Genomic DNA, 16,704 nt, shown 5'->3' with positions numbered 1-16,704 from the left:
ACCGGATCATCACCACAACCAAGAGTCAAAAAGAGCAAAAAAGAATGATCTGGGAGGCGTATGGGATTGCTCCCGCCAGGGCTTGAACCTGAGACCTTCGCATCACCGATATTACAGTGTAAACTGAAGTATTAGTACGACGCTCTAACCAACTGAGCTACGGAAGCCAACCAGATCTGGTTGAATGCCGGTGTCCGGATTGGGCATCTTGAGCCGCTTCCAGCGGGCCAGGGTCGTTAACCATCAGACCAGAGCCCGAGATATCTCTAAGAAGGGCGTCTGGGTTATCTGTGCTGAACATTCTCCGAGCTCACCTGACTCTCGTTAATCGAGATGGTTGATGGGTTTTGGGGCTCGGGGTTCCGGGTCGTCCAAGGGTTAAAACATCAGCATCACGATATCTAAACATGGGCATCATAATGTTCGAGTATGATCCTCCTCACGTTCGGATGTCAAGAGGAAGGTGCTTGGAGACCGAAGTCATGGCTGGCTCAAGGAGATATGGTTTCATCCTCTCTGGAGTTGCCAATTCAGCGGTCGCGTAGTGGTGAATTGCACTGCAATGACCATGGCAGTGTTGAACTCGGGAACTCTTCTTTCAACGTGAGTAGGTGAACGCTATGCGGGCCATGTATACAGTCCATTAAAAGCCAAGATCACAGCCACTCAGGCATATGGGCTTGGGTCTTGTTGCTGGACACCAACACTGTTTTAGAGGTAATCTAGCAACTAATGGTACTCCAAGTGATGAGATAACCAGTACCACCTATAGTCGTCAAGAACCGGAGCATTCGAGTTACCATCATCGAGGCCCGGATACTATGACGTCCAAAAATTCTCTTCAAGGCAGAGTCTCGTAGCTATTCCCTCGAGTAGCTAGTAGAGCGAACCAGCATAGGCGTCAAGATCAAGTCAATATGACGAGATAATCAGTCTATAGGCGATGCCCACGGCTGATCATGGTCGCAACCGGGGAGTTAAAGAAAGGATTGCTAAAGTAACCGGTAAGTGAGCTCTAAACATAGGCTTATAATAAGAGTCTTTGTCTGTTGAATACCCTCTTCGCTGGTTAGCACGGCAGCGTTAGACTTGAGCATGACTGGACCGGAGCTTTGCGGCGAGTGTTGCCTACACCTCTACACTCGCACTGGCTGTCGAGTCTCGTTGTACAGTGCAGCATGGCTCGTATTCGTGGTGGAGCAAGAGTTGACTATCCAGAAACTCTCTTTGACGGGCGACTTGGAGGTGACTTTGATTGCCGCTGGATCCGAGGTTGGTTCAAGTATCTTTTGGGTAGGCATGCCCTCCTACACAGCATGCTAAAAAAACATTTGGAAGTGTATTCGTCGTCTATTTCTTTGTTGCTTGGCAGCTTCTCTTCAACCTTTCACTCTTCAACATTCTCGTTCGCTCTTGGTCGCTATCCTCTCTATATCGATACACTCGCTCATAGTTGTGCGAACATTACCAGAAGACATTCACGTTCATCGCAGCCCTATCTGACATCGCAATGCCATCTATCAGTCGTCTCCTCGCCCTAGCCGTCACCCTCGGGGTAACCAGCGCAGCCTTCCAGGGCTTCAACTACGGCACCACACTAGCCGACGGCAGCGCCAAAACCCAGGCCGACTTTGAGAACGAGTTCAAGTCAGCTGCATCCCTCGAAGGCACTGGTGGCGCATTCAGAAGTGCTCGCCTTTACACCATGATCCAGAGAGGCACGCCCAACGATCCCGTCTCTGCCATTCCTGCCGCTATCAAGACCAAGACTAGTCTTCTATTTGGTCTCTGGGCCTCTGGTGGTGACGCAGTCTTTGGCAACGAGATTGCGGCCCTGAAGAAAGCTGCCGAGCAATACTGCAGCCAGCTGGACCACCTCGTCGCCGGTATCTCAGTAGGCAGCGAAGATCTCTACCGCAACTCGCCCATCGGTATCAAGAACAAAGAGAGTCCCGGTGTCAACCCAGACACTCTGGTAAACTACATCTCACAAACACGCAATGCCGTCAAAGGCACCTGTCTTGAGACCATCCCAATTGGTCACGTCGATACCTGGACGGCCTTCGTCAACGGCTCCAATAAAGCCGTCATCGACGCCTGCGACTGGCTCGGAATGGACGCTTACCCTTACTACGAAGATACCAACCATAACCCCGTATCCGAGGGCTCGACTCTCTTCCGTGCTGCCCGGGACAAAGTCGCGGCTGTAGCCGGTGGCAAGGGGATTTGGATCACAGAGACAGGCTGGCCCATCAGCGGCAAGACATCTGGCGAGGGTGTCGCCTCGATCAGCAACGCTCGCACCTACTGGAAGGATGTTGGTTGTCCCATGTTTGGCAGCACCAACGTGTGGTGGTACACTCTCCTCGACGCTGGTACTCAGTCATCAAATCCCAGTTTTGGTGTTGTCGGATCCAAGTTGACCAAGAAGCCGTTGTATGACCTCAGCTGCGGGAAGAAGCGCGGGGCCTAGGGATAACTGTGACATCCGGGCCGGACTGGCCCCGGTTTCGGCTCCGAGATCCCGCCGAGGCTCCCGTGCCGGCCCCGGACGGTCGGATGTTCGGCGCGGTGTTTCAAGATGAGGTACGGTACTGCAGTACAAGGGCATCTCACTATACCTGCCTAAAGGAGAGATGGGAATAATACTATGTCGAACCTTGAATCATCATAAAACTGTATAAAAATTATCACATACCTCTATAAAAAGTTTATAGCTTATGTTTATGGACTTTTCCTAATAGTTCTCCTCAGACTCATCCTTATCATACCAAGTGGAAGGACTATAAACAGATAACACTATGTTAGCATTTGTGAACCAAGACGCCTAGGTAACAATGTACTCGGGGTAGATATGTATTGAGCGTTGTCTTTCTTGGTGATACCGAGTCGATGGGAGCTGAAGGCATGTTTAAGAAATTACTATTGAGAATAGTTGATACACTAACAAAAGTCTTTGAATAGATGCAAGTCTAGACTGCAAAGTAGAATGTCGCGTGACCAGGGTATGCGATAGCTATCCCTTCCTGGTCATCGTTGAACAAGCTGACATGTGTCCATCAGACACAAGATAACACATTACTCAACAGTCAACCCGGCAAAATAGAGACGGAATTCTTTCAAAAGGCTAAATGCGACATCAATTGATACCGTGAAAGCCCAGGCCCGACGATCCGCTGCCTTGTCCGGCGCCGGCCATCCTCAGCCCCAGATCAATAGCTCAGCTTCCCCTGCATGGGGCGCCTCAACCATGGCGCGCCACGCGCACAACCACTGGGCACTACAGCTGGTAGGGAAAAAGTGGCGACCTGTCTCTGGCCCCTGGCTCCTTCTACAAGGTGTCCTCCACTTGCTTGCAACTTCTTTGAGTCTCTATCACACGCTCCTTCGTTCCCTTCCCTTGCATTGTATTGTAATATTCTTCTTGTCCTTCTCTCCGTATAATTCACATCCAGAACTATGGCGCTCCCTCGCAAGAGCGTCCTCTTTTCCGCTCTGTGCCTCGCGCTCTTGGTCGGCTTTGTCCTCGCCGGCCATGACCACCATGACCATGGCCATGAGCATGAGCACGCCGGGAGCCTCACAGGCATCGACGTGGGCAAGCTGAGCCTTGACGAGCTCGACGCCCAGCTGCAGGTATGTACATCGATACACCCATGCATCGAGATGCCCTCTAACCGCAGTCCAGACCTGCCCCATCGTCAAAGACCTCAACGCTGCCAAGCACGCCCACCACGCCGCAGCTCCCTCCTCCCTCACCGCGCGCCTCTTCGCCGTCCTCTTCCCCGGTTCCCCCGCTGTCAACGCCCTGCTCGCTACTCTCTACATCTCGGGTCCCCCCAACTTCCTCCTCGCCCTATGCCCGACCAACATCGACCCCGCCTCCTTGTCCGTCATGGTCGCCTTCGCCGTCGGCGGTCTCCTCGGAGATACCCTCTTCCACCTGCTTCCCGAGATCTTTGTTGGTGAGGACCACGATGAGTCTGTCAAGTTTGTCCTTGTCGAGCCCAACCGCAACCTCATCCTAGGACTCGGCATCTTGGTGGGCTTCATGACCTTTGTTGCTATGGATAAGGGTCTCCGAATCGCTACCGGTGGAGCGGGACATGACCACTCGCACGGACATGGTGATGCGCACTCGCATTCCGAGGACAAGGCCATCTCAACTGGTGTGGATGCTACGGATTCTGTCGTCAAGTCGCGCAAGAAGGGCAGCGAGGACAAGGGCGCTGTTGTTGCTAATGCCGTTGAGAACACTGAGAAGGAGATCAACCCTAGCGTCAAGCTGGGCGGTTACCTCAACCTCATGTAAGTCCCCCGATACCGGCATGGATTCCGCGAGAACATCACTGACATGACTTACAGCGCCGACTTCACCCACAACATCACCGACGGCCTCGCCATGTCTGCCAGCTTCTACGCCTCGCCCACCATTGGCGCTACCACTACCGTTGCCGTCTTCTTCCACGAGATCCCCCACGAGGTCGGCGACTTTGCCCTGCTCATCCAGTCTGGCTTCTCCAAGCGTGCCGCCATGGGTTCGCAGTTCATCACTGCCCTGGGTGCTCTTCTCGGTACTCTGATTGGCATCGCTATCCAGGAGTTTGGCAGCCCCAACAGCGACGTGCCCATGGGCCGCAACGAGGGCCTCTGGGGAACCAGCTTGGTAAGTTTACTCTGCCCTTCTGGGCTCGGCCGCACTGCATGTCGGTTTGCTAACAATGCTCTTGTAGACTTGGGGTGATATGCTGCTGCCTTTCACGGCCGGCACCTTCCTCTACGTCGGAACTGTGGCCGTCATCCCTGAGCTCCTTGAGACCGGTCCCAACAAGGCCCAAGAGCTCAAGAAGACACTAATTCAGTTTACGGCTGTTGCCGTGGGCGCCGGCATCATGCTGTACATTTCCTGGCACGATTAGATAGGATAGAGGCGTCTGTGTAAAACGGTGTGAATTGGTGTAGATGGCATTCGGCGAAGGGTGTTGGTGTGAAGCGTTGCTGTTGGTGTAGATGTGCGATGAAGATATGATGGCCTCGACCGTAGAGTCCCGATGATGGGTACTATCGAGGTGAGAGATGTTGGTGTATGCATAGTTGAGCAGTTGTGGATGGGTTGTAAGAAGCCGAATACTGTAGTCCAAGAGGGGCTCGAAACCACCTTCTGATATTACCAAAGCTCGATTCGTCGTCCACACCGGTGTCTCCTATCCTCGACCTCAATGAGGGGTTCGAGTCCAGATGTATCGAGACATGAGGGCTTGCGTCGGCATAGACAGTCCTGGCGCTGTTCTCATGATCGTCAAGTCTGCGAATGACGACGTCCAAGATGCCAGGTGATGTCTGCCATGTCTCGTTAGCTTGAACTTGCTGGCCCTCGAGGCATACCGGGACATCGAGATTGGCTCTGCAGAGTTCTCAGAAGCCAAACCTTGTTTCCGCACAATGCCTAAATGTGCCAATGTGAGGATGTTAGTTGACGTGTTTTGATGCCAATGCCACTGCTGTAGGGTAATGTCAGTGCACCTGGTAATGATCAATAAATAGCATCACGAGGCCAACACAGACATTCCAGTCAGGGAGGAAAATGGAAAGAGCGTGACCAAGAATGAGGGGAAGAAGTTGGTGCACACCGTCTCTTGCTTCTCCAACTGTTGGAGATGGTACTGTCACTTGGCGTTCAGAACCGACGCCGCTGATGACACAGAATTCGTCATGGGGATAGAGTTTGCTGTCTAACCAGCCTCAGGCTCGAAACACACCAGGATCTTCGGCGAGATTGATAACTAAAGAACCATTAATCAGCAGTCCACAGTCCTCAAACAAACAAGCCTTTTGGTTGACAACCGACATCCACCAGGCCCTTAGCCTGGAAGCCAATCATGAGCTAGGACGGCGGCCCCGGTGCGCTCGGAGATGGGTTTGGACCCTGAAAACGGTACATGTCCAGGGCGGCTTCATGCACAGCGGCTGCGCGGTGGATCGCGGGTGAGCGACACGGGAATAGCATTGATCACTTGCTAAGCATTTCGGAGGCTCTTAGCGGCATCATCCTTGACCAACTGCAACTGCACGGTCGACTCCGACGGCGAGAACAGGTGAGCGTCAAGGGCCTTTTCGGATCTGGACGGAAGTGACGGGAGACAACAACGGGGGAGACAACTCGGCATGAACAGGACGGGCAGGGCCTCGTCACAGGAACACAAACCTGAACCGGACGAGGTCAGAGTTAAACGCCTTGCCTCACGGAGCAGCGGTGGTGGAGTTGGAGGACCTTTCTCGGGCAGACCTTTCGTTTCGGGACAGCTCCAGAAGCAGAAGAGAAGCGCACGCGCCTGCGTGTGCGTGTGCGTGGACGAGTGGCCAGCAGCCCATGTGCTTCATGAGCTTGCGCAGCTGTCAGTCAGCCAGGGCCATGTCGTGATGGGCCACCACCATTGGCAACGTGGGAGCGGCTCTCCAGGTGAAGCCACTCTCACCTACCGAAGCTGGCCCGTGCACTCTCCCGATGGTGCTTGGCTTCCGAATTAATCCAAGCTCAATACCGGAGCGCGGTTGCTGGGGTGGGGGTTAGTTGCCTCCGTACCTTGGTCTACAGCAAACGTGGTTAGTGAGAGAAAAACCCTTCTGGTCGGGTGAGCTAGGCGGGATGGAAGAATCGACGATATCGGATTTGGGGACCAGAATGGTGGAGATGGGAAATGGCCACCAAGATGAAGAGGTTGGAGGGGGATGAAAAAGGGGGGTAAGTCGAGAGATTTGACTCACCGACTTTCGAGATCTGAGATGAGGTCAAGTGCCGTGTTCGAAAGAGGACATGGCTAAGTATCCTGTTTCCAGCCTTGGGGTCGACAACTGGCGTGCAGGTATGCTTATGCTTCATCGGTGTCGCCTCGAAAAGTATCGTGATGTGAAATCGTGGTGTTTTTGTGTTGGGTCGACGCGCCCAGCCGAAACAAGAAGGCGTGCATGGGCAGTCAGCCAACCAACTGACACCATCCCATTTCGCGCCATGGCCATGTAAGTGAGCCCAGCAGCGGACAAGGTGAGGAGATCATCTCGGAGGCTAGTCCGATCTCTTAGTCTTCTGCTAAACACCAGACTGTCACCCTCAGCATGCACGAGAGCGGGTATACCCAGATGCATCACATGGCGCCGGTCCACTATGTCGGCCTGAGCTTCCCCGTGTCTCTCTGTCCTCTTTGACTCCCCGCAATCAGACCATAGGCTGAGATCTAGATGGCTTCGCCTCTCATCAGCAGTGCAAGCTTTCAACGGTTGCCAGAGGACCCTTGAGCGAGTTACAGCGTCTCATCCTCGTCTCAGACAAGAAACGGTGGATCGGTGTGGAATGCGTCCCGTGATGCAGCTTTGAATCCCACGCTCGCGAGGTTCCTCTTTGGATGTTGCGTTGTGTGCGATGCTGCCTGCGATGGTCCCCGGCCCGGAGCTGGGCAAACCAGACTTTTTCCCTCGCAGCCACAGTTCCCAAATAAGAACACGTTGTCGCGGCTAAACCAGTCATGTCAGCGGCAAGCCCGTTCACCATCGACCATTGGCGGGCAGCATCGTGATGAGAGCTGATGGTGGGAGGGGCAATTGGAGAAAGAAGCGAAGGGGGGAAGGCCGGGACCGGGGGCGGTAGCAGAAGACGACGACAACTGAATGAGGGCTTGAAGAAACTCACGATGCAGAGACGACGAGGCGCGGTCGTGTCATGCATCGTGCACCTCTGGCAGGTCGTCCGTCCGCGCCCCGTCTCCATGTTCCCATCCCCAGGTAATGCCGGCCGGCCCATAAGGAGCAAAGCTTGTCCGCCTCGTCTTGCAGGGGTAGCGTAGTCTCCGTGAAGCTGTTTGGGGCCTGATGGAGAGAAAGGCGGAGTCGAGTTTGCGAGGGCAGATGGAGTCTTTTGATGGGATGCTGTGCTAGTCTTGGTTCGAGAACGAAGCACAGACTTCCAAACGGCCGACGGGACCCCGGCTTTGGGGGGTGCGTACACATGATCGAGTTGCATGTTTCTGGGTGAGCCAGTTCGAAATGGGGAAAAGACGAGCAACGGGACGAGGGGGCGGATATGCAATGTTTGCCCATCATGTAATAAGAATTGCTTAGCAGCTTTGGTGACTCGCTCTCCCCTCCCTTGACCTAACCTCCCTGGGTGGTCTTCACGATAGTTCGCCTAAGGTAGGTAGGGGGATAGAGAAAGGCGCTGAGACGAGACAGGGCGAGCTGAAGCAGAGAATTCCCGTCTCTCCGTCTGTCTTGGTCTGACTGACCGCCGGAATGAGGCATTCCCGACTGATGCCCACCCTCCCTCTGCCGTGCGAGCCGTACGTACGCACTCACTGTGCTCATGGCGGTCGTACCGTATTTCCGATGTATGGGCATGCGGTTGGCCTATGTCGGATTTCTCTCAGTCATGGCAAGCTGCACGGTTTCTGGTGTTTCTGCGTCAACCCCCAACCCACGGAGGTCAGCTCCGAAAGTGTTTGCGCAATGGTGATGGATGATGCAACACGGGATGGACTGAGGTGGGGATTCGTGAAGTCATAAGGACCGCTTCTTCTCCAGTTTGATGCTTCATCATCATGAAATATCCAAGGCATCAAGTACCAGGCCCCGTAAGTGACGTGAAGGATCTCGATAACCATATCCAAGTTTAGCATTCTCCTGGTGGTGTGCGTGTGTGTGTGTGTGTGTGGTGGGTAAGGGAGGAAGACGAGCTCCGAGTGAGGCTCTCTCACTGGCGCACAAGTCTCCGAAACGGGCCGGCTCTCGCTTGGCCTGACTGGGTCAGCCCAGACAGAAACCTCGAGAACCATGCATGGAAGGCATTGGATCGCTGATGATGGGTGGTGGATGGTGGCTAGGTGCCTTGCAGTTTTCGTGCCTGACGTGCTCGATGGTGTCGTCGATTGCAATGCACTGCGCGATGCGATGCCGGTTGAGTCCGTGAGGGAGACAGTGTGAGAGTCACCGGGGGGGGATCCTCTTCCCATTCCCCATCCAACCTCTCTCTGGCCACCATCGTGACCTCGTGGTAGCGACAAGAGGCCGAGCGGCGGCTCCCGAAACTGTGCATCTCCGTTTCGACTCATCACACCCCGGCTTTGTCGAGATGGGCAATCGCACGGATTACGTGCTCGGATGGGAACCCGATGGATTGCGAAATAAGAGAATCACATAATGGTTCTGAGTGAGCTAATAGAAGACAGGCTCCTCTTTGCTATTGATTTGTGTCTTTACCTTTCTCGGCTGGAGATTGTCGTGGAATGAACAAGGTTGGAGAAGGAGACGGGATGGAAGGAGCCTTACAGACACCTTCCGAGTCAACGGACAGCCAACGATGCTAGCGTCGCGGGACCCTTTCTTTGGCCTTTCGGCACCGGACACAGATGGTTCCACCATCGGCGCTAGTCATGCACGATGTGTCTAATCCCGGTCTCTGGCGGTGGACTCAACTTAGAAGCCCTGTCAGTTTTTTCTTCTCCACCAGCTCGCTCTCTTTTTTCTGCTTCTTTTTCTGGTGCTTGTAAGTGAAGTGAGCTGTGTCAGGTACCGGTACAGTACCTCTCCAAAAGATGGGGACACTTTCTGGCAGCATCGTGAGTAATCTTGATGCAAGAAAAAGAGAGGGTCTGTTTCTCATCTGGCAACGCTCCTGGGTGAAGTTAGAGTAACGGAGCGCCAACAAGCTAAGCTCTGTAGACACGTGCGTTTTGCTCCCAATGCACGACGTGCCCGTGTCTGCTCTGATATTGCCTAGCTTAACAACACTCTGACCGCTGTGAGGTTTGTTGTGTTGCTGTGCTGTACCTGAGGTTGTGCTTGTGCCTGGTGATCATCGTCCGTCCATGCTTTTCGTCTAGAGCTTCTCCAATTCCATAGTCCCTGTTTACTGTGCTGTATCCTGCCGCTTCTCCAACTGTTCCCCCCCCTTTTCAAAAAAGACAACTCCCTCGTGGGATCTAAAAAAAATTCTTCCCTCTCCAAGTCATTCCCGTGAGCCGCACCGCACCTTGAGAGCTAGCCTGATGATGTGCTCAAGGTTATTCGCCGCTTGCTCAAGCCACCGTGATGGCGGTTGTCTACCTAGAATACCAGCTAGAAAAATGTAAATTACCCCCTCCTATGAGTAATCCACCCAAGAATCTCATCGTCACGGATTATCAAGAGGTTGGTGGGTATAACTTCTCTCCTGGACCCTTTTCTGGTCTTGTTTCGTCTGGGCAATCTTGCGGCCCCCATCAAACCATCATCAAAAGACTCAAGGCCCCGAGTCTCGACCGCGATCTAGCAACTCTTGCAGAACCGAAGGGCCCCAGCGAGCACGCGCTCCCTTCTTGGCTTGGCGGTTGCACACACTTCCAGTAGGCCCTTCTCCGCACACCCCTGGCACCATCAACCCCCCCTCCCCTGCAAGCACCTCAGCAGCTTGGACAGGGTCTAGTGCCAGACGACGAACCAAAGTAGCGGTACCTGTACCTGGACCTGTCCCGCGAACGGCCATCCCGTCGCCGCATCTCTATATATATAAATATAATATGTCCTTCACCATAGAGACGCCTTCTGTCATCGTCAACTCGCACATTATACATCTCTCTCACGAAATGTCCTCCCTCACATCGGACAACGGACCCCGGGGCAACCGGGCCCGCCCCGCCAAATCTGCCGGCGTCGACATCAAGATCGACCAGCACTGGAGCTCCAAGGCTTACACCTCTGGTTCTACCATTGCCGGCCACGTCGTCGTCAACACTCAGCGCGATGTCGCTTTTGACGACTTTGAGATCCTCTTTACGGGTACTGCCTACACCCGTGTTGACTTTGTCAACCAGTACTCTAGTGCTACCTACGCCGCCCGGCCATTCATGAAGCTTCGGATGCCCATCCGAGATTCAGATTTCCCCAGCCCTCGTGTCTTTGAGGCTGGCCGCACTTATACCATCCCCTTCAACTTTGTCGTCCCCCACCAGCTCACCCTCAGCGCCTGCAACCACCCAGTTGAGCATGCTGGCGTCCGCGATCACCACCTCCAGCTGCCCCCGACCATGGGTTTCTGGGAGCACAATGACCAGTCTCCCGACATGGCCCACATCGAGTATGCCGTCCGCGCCGGCGCATACAAGGACACTGCCGAGGAGGGCCGAACTCAGATCCTCGAGGGCTTCCACATGATCAAGGTGCTCCCCTCGCTTCCAGAGGATGCGCCCCTTGACATTGGTCCCAACGATGAGCGCTATACCCTCTCCAAGACAAAGACTATCCGCAAGAACCTCTTCTCGGCCAAGCAGGGCAAGCTCACCACCACGGCTTCTCAGCCTAGTGCCATCATGCTCTCTGCCAACTTCCTCAAGGCTACCGAGACCAACTTGAAGGTCGACCTCAAGTTCAGCACGGCCTCTGCCGATATCACTCCCCCCAAGATCAACTCTGTCAGCGCCAAGCTGCACTCCACCACCTTCTTCAGCAGCGCCCCTATGAACCATCTCCCCAACCTGGGCGCTCGCATCAAGCACCAGAGCAGCCCCTCGCTCACATACTCGACCACCACCCCCATCCCCATTCACCCCGACACAAACATTACCTGGGAGAACGAGGCTCCCGTCTCTCGACGAGACTCTGGATACTCTAGTGGCGCTTGGCACGAGGTTACCTCGGAGAACGAAGGCGCCGAAGGCCGCAACAAGAAGGCAAGCAAGGAAAACGTCCACCGCTACGCCACCCTCAACATCCCCTTCACCCTGCCCACCGGCGGCAACAAGATCTTCCTCCCAACCTTTTACTCGTGCATCAGCGCCCGCACCTACATCGTCTACCTGACCCTCTCTGTCGGCCCCATGAACACCAACATCAACCTCTTTGTTCCCGTCCAGGTTGCCGTCGAGAACACCTTTGAGCCCGTCGACGACGAGCTCCCTACCTTTGACGCTGCTGTCGCAGAGGCCGACGCCGATTCTTACTTCCAGCCCCGACTCATGCAGGTCCCCTCGGAGCGCTTCCAGGGCACCAGCACCCTCCCCGGCTACGACGATGCACGAAGACGCCAAGTTGCAGTTGCCTAAGAGTTGCTGACAACTTAATACAACGTATAATGGATCATAATGGAGGGGGGAAGATCTACACAATTTCATGACATAATGCTTGTTTATTCAAAAAGAGGAGGAACAGAAACTTTTTATGACCCTGTTTCTGTGGATTCAAGATTGGATGCATCATTCAGCGAGGAGTTTCTAAGGATTTTTTTTTCAAAAAGCAAGCCGTTTCACTTTTTGGAGTTTTGAGGCGGTTTCTTGTCACAGCATGGATACAGGATGCATCATTAGGAGTAGAGAAAAAAAGCAAGGGGGTCAAAGGGAAGCATTATACATCTACAGCATCAGGCACGAAACAGTTGCCTTCATTTGTCTAGAGAAATTGAAACTTGAATAATAACTCGATCTTATAATTGTGACTCTTGTGAAGAACGTGCATCTGCAGCATGGATCCTAGTTTAGATCTGACGGCGCTACGCGAATATGCATGATCAGGGTAGGAATGTCAAACGTTGCATTCCTGAATCGTGCACGTCGAGGGGTGTAAGAGCGAGGAGCGAAAAAGAAGAAAAGGCGGACAACACCACTCTCGGCTCACCACCTCACCAAAAAACCGGTCGGGAATGCCGTCGGCTGATGGGACTGAGAGCCACGTGGTACCGTGCATTGGAGGCCCGCTTAGTCAAAGGCAACCCACACGGTCATCCGCACCTTGTTGCCGTCTACTGCTGGCACAATTCATCAACGTTGCCGTCGTTTCTGCTGTTAATTGAGGGAGCGGATCTGGTGACAAGGTCGTTTAGAAGGAATGGAACCAAGTTTTCTGATGGAAGCCCTGTCGCACGGGCCACATCCGCCATGGGTGCCGGCGTTGATTGGCCGCGCCGATGTCGGCCCGCCGAGGGACGATGCAATGTTCGGGTTATTAGCGGTTGTCAGACCACAAGCGCTCTTCGCCTTGTCGTCCATGACATAAAACTCGCAAGATGAGTTTGATCTGATAATCAAGAGATGCAGCTGGGGATTGTTCCATGTCAGCAGATCATCGTGAGTTTACTGTGTGTCGTCCGCCTTGTCAGGCATCATCATGTAGGGGGCCCCTCACTTTGCTGGATGGGCAGACTTGACCCTGCTTTCGTACCTTGTCCTTGACTGCTGTCAACGACGCCGCCGTGTCTCCGTCTGCAATTTAGCGTGATGATTATACACTTCCGACACGCTGTCTTTGCTTGTCACAGGCTATCCCTGAATGCTTTACAGTATTTTGACGCAGTCATCGCCAAGCCAGATTCTTGAGATTACTCTTGCACAGAACTAGGGGGTGTTCTCCTCGTGTAGACAACATAGTTAGGTCCTACGACAGTAACTAAATTTCCTTGAAACCCCCAAGACAAGATTGAAAACTTCACGACAAAGAACTGTCTTACGTACACAGGTTTGAAGCTGTGTGGGCGGCATCGTAGCCTAGGGAGCAATGGACCCCTGGCCTGACGAACTTATATGTCGGGAAGTCCGATGTAATTAGAAAAACATCTAAAAAGCTGGAATACATCAGTAAATATCTTGCAAATCGAAAACCTTGGAAAGCTAGAGTAGCGAAACGGACTTGCATATGTGAGTCTGTTCACAGGAAACCACATGCCATCTCTGCCAGGGACAATAGTGTCGCTGTTCTCTTGAACAGCAACTCCAGTGGGTAGCAGGTAGATCGGCAGGGTGATGCTTTTGCTAAGTCGGGAGGGGGGTCTTTCAGCCACCGGAGTCTTTCAGCCACCTACGCTTACGGATGTCGACACCATCGAATGAGACACGTTACGATCTTCGCTCGATGTCAAGTTTCTCACCCGCTGCCAGCCCTCTCGACATACCTCAAGCCCGCTGGCAAGATGCCAGACCGCTAGCGAGACACTCAACGCGCTCCGAAAAAGCCCCAACCGTCGACACAAGCCTCCACGGCCGCTACGAGCCACCACTACCGCAAAAGCGCCGGCGTACTGGAAGGACCTGCGACAAGACGACACCGCCAGAAGGAGGGCGCTGCAGGGGAGCAGGGCTGGCAGCTGGTAGGTAACCAGTAAAAGCCAATTATGTGGTTCACATAGGTGATCCCTAGTGCTTAAGAGGGCGACTCTTGAAGCTTGCCTTCGGATGTAATATCGGATGTAATGCTGTTGCATCGATAAACTGAGACCGAGGTGACATCTATGAACAAGTGTATCTCCGTATCCGTATCCGACAGGCCGATCGAGGAACGCTACGTATGTATGAGATCATGTTCCATATTGCCTTTATGTGGTCCTGCTCTGTACATCACCTTGGTTCCTTTCCTGAATTGAAGCGGGTCGAAGCAGGCTGAAGCTTCCTTCCTCTCCGATCTCGGCAGGTGGGGGGCGGGGGTGGGGACCTAGGGTTCTCCTCCAAGCCGTCCCCGACTTCGCTCTTCTCGAATATATTCTTCAATCCCCTCACTTCCTTTTCCAATCTCCCTTCCTACGACATCCCTCATTGCTTATTGGCTAGGTTGATACGAACAAGTATTGCAACCATGGCGGAACACAACATTGTTGTTTTTGCGGGCGACCACTGTGGCCCAGAGGTGATTGACTACCCCCGAGCTTTCCCACCCTTAACTCTGGACGGAGAGAGGCTGACTTTGGTTGTTTGACAGGTTGTTGCTGAGGCAATCAAGGTACGAGTCTAGTATTTGCGACCTGCAATTGAGCATGTCTGACGCAGGATTCAGGTTATCAAGACGGTCGAGGAGCTGAGCCCGACTGCTGGCAAATTCAATCTGCAGGACCTCCTGCTCGGAGGGGTAAGTCGTCCCCCGACGACGGATCACACCGGCCCAAAGACATCCACGAGAGAAGTCTCTTGCTAACCTCGATGTTTCTCCCCAGTGCTCCATCGACCAGACCGGCACCCCCCTCACAGACGAGGCCCTCGCCGCCGCCAAAGCCGCCGACGCCGTGCTCCTCGGCGCCATCGGTGGCCCCAAATGGGGCACCGGCGCCGTCCGCCCGGAGCAGGGCCTCCTAAAGCTACGCAGTGAGATGTGCGCCTATGGAAACCTCCGTCCCTGCTTCTTCGCGTCCGACGCCCTCGTCGAGTCCTCCCCCCTGAAGGCGTCCGTCTGCCGCGGCATGGACATGATGTTAGTCCGGGAGTTGACCTCGGGCCTGTATTTCGGAGAGCGAAAAGAATACGATGGGGTTAATGCGTTCGACACTACTGTTTACACGAAACCAGAAATCGAGCGTATCGCGCGGCTGGGCGGCATCCTGGCCAGGACTAGGGGAGACTCGCGGGTTATCTCGCTAGACAAGGCAAACGTGCTGGCAACAAGCAGACTCTGGCGTTCTGTCGTTGAGGAGGTCTATAAAAACGAGTTCCCTGATCTCAAGGTTGAGCATCAGCTTATTGACAGCGCGGCCATGATTATGGTCAAGAACCCGACGCAGCTGAATGGCGTCATGATAGCGCCCAACTTGGCAGGTGAGCGAGGCACCTCGTCCACCTCGAAGGCAGTTTAGCTAATAAGTTTTCAGGGGATATTCTCAGCGACGAGGCGAGTGCCATAGCTGGAAGCATAGGGCTCCTCCCGAGCGCGAGTCTCTGCGGGATTCCGGGCTCTGCAGTGCCTGGTATCTATGAACCGATTCATGGTGAGACTCCTATCCTGTTCGGGCCCTCATGTAGACATCAGTCGCTAACGCAGATGACAGGTAGCGCGCCGGATATATCAGGGAAAGGGATTGTGGTGCGTCAAGACCCCGTTTTGGGCGATTCCTATCGATTCGCTGCAAGTACAGAGCTGACATGATTTCCAGAATCCCATCGGCACCATCCTTTCCGTGGCCATGATGTTCCGCTACTCTCTGAATCTCGCCCACGAGGCTAAAATCGTCGAGGACGCGGTCCGCACCGCCATCGACGCCGGGCTGAGAACCAAGGACATGGGCGGCAGCACGAGCACCGCAGAAGCAGGAGATGCCATCGTTGCTGAGCTGGTCAAGATTCTCAAGGCGTGAGATGTCTCGGGCGAAAAGGAGAATACACAGAGAGGTTGAAACGGGAAAATAGGGAAGATTTGAAGAAAATAGTGGCTGGGAAGCGAAACGAGTCGAGAACAGAAGTGGTGGAGAAAAGCAGTGGTTGACAGAAAAGCGAGACGGTGCGCTGGGGACGTGGAGGTTTTGGCCAATATACTGCCTGCTGGACTCGATATCGATTTTCCTGACCTTGTTCTCCTTGGTCGTGCTGGACCGGTGTGATGTTCCAGCAGCATGCTCGATTCTCATGGCGGCGGAGGCCAAGCCTCAATCCTCAATCCACCAGCAGGGAGGCAGGCCTCGATGCCATCTTTGAACAAGCAAGCAAGCGCAGAATACTGGCTTCTCTCATCAGGGCCATGACAGTACTGCAGTACGTCAAGATGATCTCGATGCAGGGCACCTCGATAGTGGTGTTGGAGACTTAGCTTTCAAGTACAACAATTAAGGACATGATCGAGATGCCAGTATAACGTTACGCATCTACACTGTGAATACCCCCAATTAAAAGCAAACACTGTTTAAATTCTAGACGAACCATGAAACCAATTAAACTCGAAGCAAACCTGCAAGGGGCATCGAGACGGTTTCTATTGTCCTTCAAGCACAAGACAAGC

The 16,704-nt window shown here is 53.9% G+C and overlaps 4 protein-coding genes across 4 annotated transcripts; all 4 read left to right on the top strand.

The window, feature by feature from the left end:
* Positions 1 to 1,510: 1,510 nt before the first annotated feature.
* Positions 1,511 to 2,473, top strand: NCS54_01276300 (Hypothetical protein; the record flags this gene model as incomplete). The annotated part of the gene is made up of 1 exon (XM_053157986.1): positions 1,511 to 2,473. The coding sequence occupies one exon, from the start codon at positions 1,511 to 1,513 to the stop codon at positions 2,471 to 2,473; it is 963 nt and encodes a 320-aa protein (XP_053013961.1).
* Positions 2,474 to 3,459: 986 nt separating this feature from the next.
* Positions 3,460 to 4,919, top strand: NCS54_01276200 (Hypothetical protein; the record flags this gene model as incomplete). The annotated part of the gene is made up of 4 exons (XM_053157985.1): positions 3,460 to 3,636; positions 3,689 to 4,308; positions 4,366 to 4,666; positions 4,734 to 4,919. 4 exons carry the CDS (start codon positions 3,460 to 3,462, stop codon positions 4,917 to 4,919), a joined length of 1,284 nt encoding a protein of 427 aa, XP_053013960.1.
* Positions 4,920 to 10,544: 5,625 nt separating this feature from the next.
* On the top strand, positions 10,545 to 12,065 carry NCS54_01276100 (Hypothetical protein; the record flags this gene model as incomplete). Its single annotated transcript, XM_053157984.1, has 1 exon — positions 10,545 to 12,065. The coding sequence occupies one exon, from the start codon at positions 10,545 to 10,547 to the stop codon at positions 12,063 to 12,065; it is 1,521 nt and encodes a 506-aa protein (XP_053013959.1).
* Positions 12,066 to 14,580: 2,515 nt separating this feature from the next.
* On the top strand, positions 14,581 to 16,066 carry NCS54_01276000 (Putative 3-isopropylmalate dehydrogenase; the record flags this gene model as incomplete). Its single annotated transcript, XM_053157983.1, has 7 exons — positions 14,581 to 14,631; positions 14,704 to 14,724; positions 14,779 to 14,850; positions 14,936 to 15,530; positions 15,584 to 15,700; positions 15,761 to 15,795; positions 15,866 to 16,066. The coding sequence occupies 7 exons, from the start codon at positions 14,581 to 14,583 to the stop codon at positions 16,064 to 16,066; spliced, it is 1,092 nt and encodes a 363-aa protein (XP_053013958.1).
* Between the last annotated feature and the right edge of the window lie 638 nt (positions 16,067 to 16,704).

This window comes from Fusarium falciforme, chromosome 10, assembly GCF_026873545.1.
Source record: "Fusarium falciforme chromosome 10, complete sequence".
Classification (NCBI taxonomy): Eukaryota; Fungi; Ascomycota; class Sordariomycetes; order Hypocreales; family Nectriaceae; genus Fusarium; species Fusarium falciforme.
This window is presented reverse-complemented; position numbering and strand designations above follow the sequence as displayed.